Source organism: Eptatretus burgeri, chromosome 6, assembly GCF_056783735.1.
Source record: "Eptatretus burgeri isolate ZD-2024b chromosome 6, Ebu_testis_v1, whole genome shotgun sequence".
Taxonomy (NCBI): Eukaryota; Metazoa; Chordata; class Myxini; order Myxiniformes; family Myxinidae; genus Eptatretus; species Eptatretus burgeri.
The window spans coordinates 93,628,685-93,636,184 of record NC_140966.1 but is presented as its reverse complement, the minus strand read 5'-3'; the positions used below and the strand labels follow the sequence as shown (position 1 = coordinate 93,636,184).

General features: G+C 45.7%; 1 protein-coding gene across 3 annotated transcripts in view; it reads left to right on the top strand.

The window, feature by feature from the left end:
* The window catches only part of STK11 (serine/threonine kinase 11), a 71,370-nt gene that overhangs the window by 14,272 nt on the left and 49,598 nt on the right, over positions 1–7,500 (top strand). For all 3 annotated transcript variants that reach the window (XM_085886256.1, XM_085886257.1, XM_085886255.1), the window contains 3 exons: positions 292–381; positions 3,828–3,960; positions 5,200–5,336. In XM_085886256.1, the coding sequence (XP_085742382.1) occupies positions 292–381; positions 3,828–3,960; positions 5,200–5,336 (360 nt within the window). The remainder of the gene's footprint in view (positions 1–291; positions 382–3,827; positions 3,961–5,199; positions 5,337–7,500) is intronic.

Sequence of the window (7,500 nt, the reverse complement as noted above, 5' to 3'; positions counted from 1 at the left end):
GTGACTTGCTCTCCTGCTGTGGTGCTTCTGCGAAGCTTAATATCTTGCCAGGAAAGCCTTATCGTTATGCCAGGGGAGTGGAATTTGTTGTATTCGTCTTGCCACAGCAACCAAGTTTCTCATATCCAGCCAAAACAAACGTTGGATGCCAAAGAAACAAGAGAATACAAAGACATGACTAACCGGCAAAGCCCTTGTCCATGTTACCATGCAATGCAGAATACATGGTGCTGTGCAAACCACACAACAGCAGGACGAGGTTGTCTGGGTGTGTCCTTAACCGCACTGCACGTATATGGTCATGGAGTACTGCGTCTGCGGCATCCAGGAGATGTTGGATAGCGTGCTGGACAAGAAATTCCCAATGTATCAAGCCCATGGGTAAGTGTTCGACACTTTGACAACTGCGAGTCAACAAATACGGTCCTGTCTATTTGTAGTTGCAAACATTTTAACTTCCTCACCCGTCCTCTTCCCCCCCCCCCCCAAATGAAATTATTCAAATCACGCATAAACATCCTAGTACAGTATATAAAACCAGCAGGTGCTACCCAGAGATGGATGGGGAGGGCGTGGGGGAGGGAGGATGCACAGCTGGGTGAGTTTTTCCTGGCGGTGGTTTTGGGACGTGTTGGACATTGAAAAGCAATGGAGTTATTGGCCTCATAGTGGTTACCTATTGCCGAAAGGCTGATAGCAGCAATGCCTGACCCTATGTCCTAATATACTCTTTATAGTGCCCTTTGGCCTCAAAATGGACATCAAGGCCTACGCTTAGTAGCTTCAGACCTTACCCAGACTGACCTTCCCACATCCAAGAATAATGTACAAATGCACAAACAAACACAAAACACTTGAAAATATTTATATAGATAAGGTGTGTGTATGCGCGTGTGCATGCGCGTGTGCATACACACGTCTGAAAATCATAGGAAAAAAACACCCCTGACCCAATCTCAACCAAATTTTGCATTCGTGCTGGGTATGTGTTCAATCTGGGGAGATAACGGGGCCGGGTCAATCTGGGGAGATACTGGGCCCAGGTCAATCTGGGGAGATACTGGTCCGGTCAATCTGGGGAGATACCGGCCGGGTCAATCTGGGGAGATACCGGTCCGGTCAATCTGGGGAGATACCGGTCCGGTCAATCTGGGGAGATACCGGCCGGGTCAATCTGGGGAGATACCGGTCCGGTCAATCTGGGGAGATACCGGCCGGGTCAATCTGGGGAGATACTGGGCCCAGGTCAATCTGGGGAGATACCGGCCGGGTCAATCTGGGGAGATACCGGCCGGGTCAATCTGGGGAGATACCGGCCAGGTCAATCTGGGGAGATACCGGCCGGGTAAATCTGGGGAGATACCGGCCGGGTCACTCTGGGGAGATAACCTGCAGTTTTCACCTGTATATGTGGAATAGTGCAAGTGCTTTAACCATTGATCCCTGTCTAAGGATGGGACATAGACACCATATTTAACTCCCGGAATGAGCACGTATTGCTAGTTTAGATAAATACACGAGGAAACACCAGAGTAAACTTCAAACAGACACAGCCGACGACTCTGCGGAAGTGATGTAACTTCCTGGGTTTTTTTTTTTGTTTTTTTTTTTCCAATAACTTTGCTTTACTCTCTCCAATCAGCTGAGCAATTCATGAGAAATTTCCCCCTGCACCCACCATGGGGTCCCAACCAATGATCCTTGTCTAACGTCAAGCGAGGAAGCGGCATCTTTTAAAACCACCTTTTAAAGATACCATGACTCGGCCAGGTTCAGAACAGAGCCACCAGACTCGCAGCGGGTGCTCTAACCATCCCACCACTGAGCATGTGGCCCTGTAGCAGTGTACGTTCATATTGGAACGCAGTCGGTGCAGTCGCTCGCTTGGCTGCAAACAACTCTTTTGACTTTAAAATTGTTTTACAAGGCAGTAGACAGGGATAAAAACCAGAGATATTTGTTGTTTTAAACATTTTGGTCTTGCTTTGTGTTTTCTCTTTTTGTTATCTTCATATCCTAATGAATTGTGAGGTGGTGTATCAGTATGAAATGGATTCATTGTCATCTACGCTTCCCAATCCAACAAAGAAAATGCGCCTGTCGTATCTTGGCTTGGCACGCAGAATCTCTTTGCTTTGAAGATGTTGAACCAAAAGCTGATTAGTACCGGTAAATAGGGCGGAAAAATAAATAAATGAGTAATTAAACACTTTGAAGTCGTGTTGTCGTCGCTCACGTCTAAGCTGACGATTGTGGGTTTGAATCCCGATCCATCTCTAAACTGTCATCCCGGTGTTTTACATGGTGATTAGTTCATCAATGCGTGTGCCGTCCCTCGGTTGGACGTTAAACTGGGCATCCCATCTGCCGACCTTAGTTGGTGGACGTTCAAGATCCCATGGTGTCTTTCCCGAAGAGTAGGCGAGCTATCGACGTCACCCTGAAAAATTACAAATTCCTGCCCTAACTCAGAGGAGCAGGCACTACATCAGCGGCGCAGCTGCTTCCTCTGGCAATGATGCTTCCCCGCTGCCTTGTGCTGCATACGAAATAATTAGTCATTTTATCTTGCTTCATAAAACACAAGATATTCTGAATCCCCTGATGAATCTCCTCCCCCCCCCCCTTCCCCATCCCACCATCCCTCAAACCAGTACCCTCCTCATCCCACTCCCTGAAGTGATTTATGTCGATGGGCCTTACACGTTTCTATGCATAAATAACCCAACTGTGCTTCACTTTTGCGCTTGCAAGCTCATAAGGTTGCATTTCCAATTTAATTGTCTGATCCTGAAAATGTTTGTGGAAATATTAAACAATAATTTCCATTCCTTGCACGCTGTGAGGTGCATCGGGCTGCCTAGGCAGTTGCATCTGGCTAAGGAGTGCAGTCCTGGGCAGGTTGCCACTCCTTACGCAGGATACTCGAATGACTTATTGCCCCAGTAAGGTGGTACTCATTTTACAGACATCGAAATGATGACAGGCTGAGTCAACCCCACCTGATGTTTGGTAACGGCACGACCAGGGGCTCAAGCTCGGGACCCTAAGATCTTGAGTCGGTCACCTTAACCGTAAAGCCAACACCATGCTTTGTGGATATATTTTGGATGTCATCATTTATTTGGGTTGGGATAGCTTGACAGAGCCCACACGATAAACCGGTGTTCTGAACTGGATGAGCATGCTTCAAATTGCATTGGATCGGAAAGGCGGCATCATTGGCAAACGACATCTTCCTTCCACTCGATGATGTTTGGACTTGCCTGACTGTTTAGTATCTACCACTCGGGGGCCTTCTATTTATTACATACATATACAGGTTAGGGGGGGGGGATTGGAGGAAGCTGCCTTGAGAAAATTCAGGTTAAGAGACGGGAGAACGATAGGATGTAGAAAGGAGGTTTTCGGAGTGTGGGAAAGATGGCTTGAAGGAGATGTGAAGAAGGAAGGAGGCTCTTGTCGAGCTCATCGGGGAAGGGGTGTTTACAATCAGGGCATACCGTTAACTGCTGTCTAATTGTCGGGGACAAGCGATTTTTTTTTTTTTCTGTTGGACAAGTGAAAACCTCAATAAACCTGTATAAAGGACAGTTGTACTTGTACAGGTACATGTGTACAGTTAGCATTCTGGGTGACATAAACCCCTCCTTTGTGTGTTCAAGTTTGATCCAGTGAGTTGGACTGCACTTAATGTGAGTAAACAAATTGTCCGTCGTTTAGCTGATAAATCTATCCAGGTGAAGGTGCTATGACCATCTGTTATTGTTTTTGATTAACTCTTGTCATGCCCAAAGGAGCTTACCATGTCTGTACATTGCATACAGGTATTTCTGGCAGTTGGTGGATGGCCTGGAGTACCTGCATAGTCAGGGAATCGTTCACAAGGACATCAAACCAGGCAACCTACTCCTCACCACAGATGGCACTTTGAAAATCTCAGACTTGGGGGTTGCAGAGGTGAGGGGCATTTGTTATCCCTGCGCTTTTTGAGGAAAACCAGGGGGATATTGTAATCAGCTCTGTCTGTCTGTCTGTCATGCTATCTCCTCCTAAGCTGTTGTGCAGAAAGTCACCAAACTTTGTAGTTATGATCACCACTTGGCACGAAGGTGCAAGATCGGTATAATCTTGGCTCAGCCCGCTGGATGGGGTCAAATGGTTAAATACCAAAAAAAAATGCAATTATGGACATTTTTTTAATGAAAAGGTATATGTTCAATTAACATGGGGGTGAGGGGTGGGGAGAGGGCACATGAAATATGTAACGATTTTTTGGATTTGAACCCCGTTTGGGTACTTCGGGTCACAGGGGTCAAAACGGGGAAGGAAAATAAAATTTATCTCAAAATTTGTTATTCGGTCGTTCCTGGTGTAACTTTTTTGTCGTCTTTCAACTTTGCTTGAGGTGGGTAGCGTGGGGATCTGCGGTGGCGTGTCGTCGTCTTCGCTGTAGTTTTGTTATTAATTGCGGTCCGTTGCTTCATTCCCCACGCATTAAAGAGGAGGATGATAGCGGAAGGAAAGGTGATGGTACGTTCAAAGTCAGCAGTGCTGACAAATATTCGCTAATGACTCTTATTCATTGCACTGGCTCCATAACCAGTGTTTTGTAACATTGTTTTCTGAATGTAGGCTGAGCCACGCCGCCTTGTTGTGCACTTTGTGATTTACATTTAATTTTTGGGATGTGGTATTTTGATCTCACCGTCTGGGTCCCATTACATCATATTAGTTTGCTTTCGACTTTGCTTGTGGCTAAAGTCCGACGAGGATGAATAGGCTTACCTGCTTCAAGCTCATTAACGCCTTATCTCCACTCACACTTTGGTACCATGCCCTCACCGTTGCTAATATATTCCCCTTTATGCTTCATCGCTGCACCCTGTGATGCACATGCACCGAGGCCAAACGAGGATACATAATGGTTGTCGAACACGTTTTTAAACCATGCCTGAATGATAGCCGCACTAACGCGGTGACTGTAAGTTGTAGCCACGGAGGAAGTCGGTCAGTTTTGACAGCTTGTGCACAGACAACGCATCGTCTGCCTCAGTTGTGTCTTGGTTGTGGGAATGCATACCTTCCGCACAGGTAGGTCTTGCCCCAACACGTCAATTGTAAGTGTCAAGTGGGTGCTAGTTATTGAGCCGTTTCGCCCATTACATGCAGCTAATTATGGTCGTACAACATCTACAGGCTTTACAACCGTTCAGTCGCGATGACACTTGCCGGACAAGCCAGGGATCTCCAGCCTTCCAGCCACCAGAGATTGCCAACGGGCTGGACTCCTTTTCCGGTTTCAAGGTGGATATATGGTCATCCGGGGTGACTTTGTAAGTGCCTTCGCACTCCTCCTTCTACCTTCCATGCTTTCACCCCTTTCTCAGTCTTTGGGGGTTTTTTTGTTTGTTTAAAAAATATATATTTTAATCCTGAAATGTACTCGTCGAATGGTAAAGGCCAAAGCTAAAACAAATATTGTGCATGGTCCTATAATTGTAAGGGATGTAAGATTCGCTGGAATGTTGACGCAATAAATACGAAAAACAAACGTTCAATGACTTTAAATTAGAAAATACATGTATATCGCCCCAAAAGTCACTGTGCACCTCTGCAAATTCCATAAAAGCCATGGAAATCAGCCCTATTGTTTATACGTAGAAATGGCCGCCATGACGTCTGATGTGGGTATTATGTCTGCAGCACGTCAGACATAATAGAACTTTTGCATTGTTGTAAGCCAGTTGTTTTGGGGGAAGTGAATGTATTCGGTTCTAAGATGGTTTTTCCACTCGAGGCACGAGTTGTGTTGGTGGAACATGTGCTTCATAGTGCGGGTGAATATACTGAGGGGGGAAGACAGGATTTTGGAGAAAAGCTTCCTGAAAGTGATGTCCCACATCGTAACACCGTACGCGAGTTACTTTCCAAATTTCGAAAGATTGGTTCGTTTGCGGATGCCTCGCAGCCTGGCTTGCCTTCAGTGTTATCAGATGATGACGTTAACGATATTTTTGTTTTCATATGGAGAAGCCCAAGGAAATCAGCTCGTAAGTTGTCGCAGCAGGCAGGTGTTTCGTGTAGCAGTACACACGGAGCACTAACGAAGCGTCTGCACCTCCATCCGTACAAAGCAACGGCTGCGCGTGAACTGCAAGAAAGGGACGACATGAAGCGTTCCGATTACTGCTGATGGCTTGAAGACTTTATTACTGCTAATGGAGAAAATATTATGGAAGTCACCTTTTTTTTTTTCTCAGGTGAGGCTTGGTTCCATTTATCTGGCGATGTAAACAGCCATGTTTGGTCAGGAGAAAATGCACACGTGACATTGGAGTCACCGTTGCATGTCATGAAGGTTGGTGCGTGGCGCGTAAGCGGATAATGGGCCCCATATTTTTCCACCAGATGATCAAATCAAACGCCGTCGTGATTTAATTACCGACCCTTCCATCGCGAAGATGAAAGTAGAAGTGCATATTTCCAACAGGACTGCGCACACTGCTCGTGGCACCATGATGCTGCTCTGCGACGTGTTTGCAGACAGACAAATCAATCTCAAAGAACATTTGGTCACCAAGATCCCCCGACCTTTCACCTCTGGACTTTTATATTTGGGGAGCAGTGAAAGGCGGTGTTTATAAAGGTTAACCCTGCAGTCTTCAAGAACTCTAGGAAGCCATCACCAATATTTCTCAGGCTGCATGTCTTTCCAAATATGCAAGGACTTGTGGATGCCATTTTCAACAGTTATTGTGAAGGTGAAATTTATTTCTTTACAATCTTTCATAATTTTTGTTTGTACATTCAAGGGCACAGTGACATTTGGGTTAGTATGTTGTCGTGCCCACTGCACAGTGACTTTTGGGACACCCTTTATATACACCTCAGTGTCGGTACGAAAGTAATGCCTCTTATTTTTCAGTTGGTAACCAAAGCATCGTAAGAAAGCCATAAGGGGTCACAAAGAAAGCTTTGTATCTCCCGCGCACTGTGATCGGTCAAGTTGACAACATCACATCATGCTTTCAAAATGGTTGCCTCGCTAGATGTGTTGTAATAAGTTGCAGAATGAGTTTGATTTTCAGGATGTTTCGCCAATTTTACACGGTTATTCCCTTTCTAAACTTTCAAAATATCAACATGTTATACACGGGTGAGTGTTCAGCCTCCCTGACTCCACCCCTCTGCGTTACACCAATTGGCTAGATAGCCGGCCTGACTCCACTCCAATAAAATCATACGTCACAATTGCATGAAGCAGCACAGATCGTCAGGCCTTAGGCCGTTGTCCTGGGTGTTCATGGCCCATTGCAATTGGAATGATCCCAGGTATATAACCACCATGTATTATGTATGCACATAATACATCAAATAATACACACCCACAGACACACACCTCTGACACACTCGCATATGCAAATACTGATGCACAGACTAATTACAACAGCCTTTCTCTTTCAGACGAGTCTAAAAGGAACAAACTGGACAATAGGA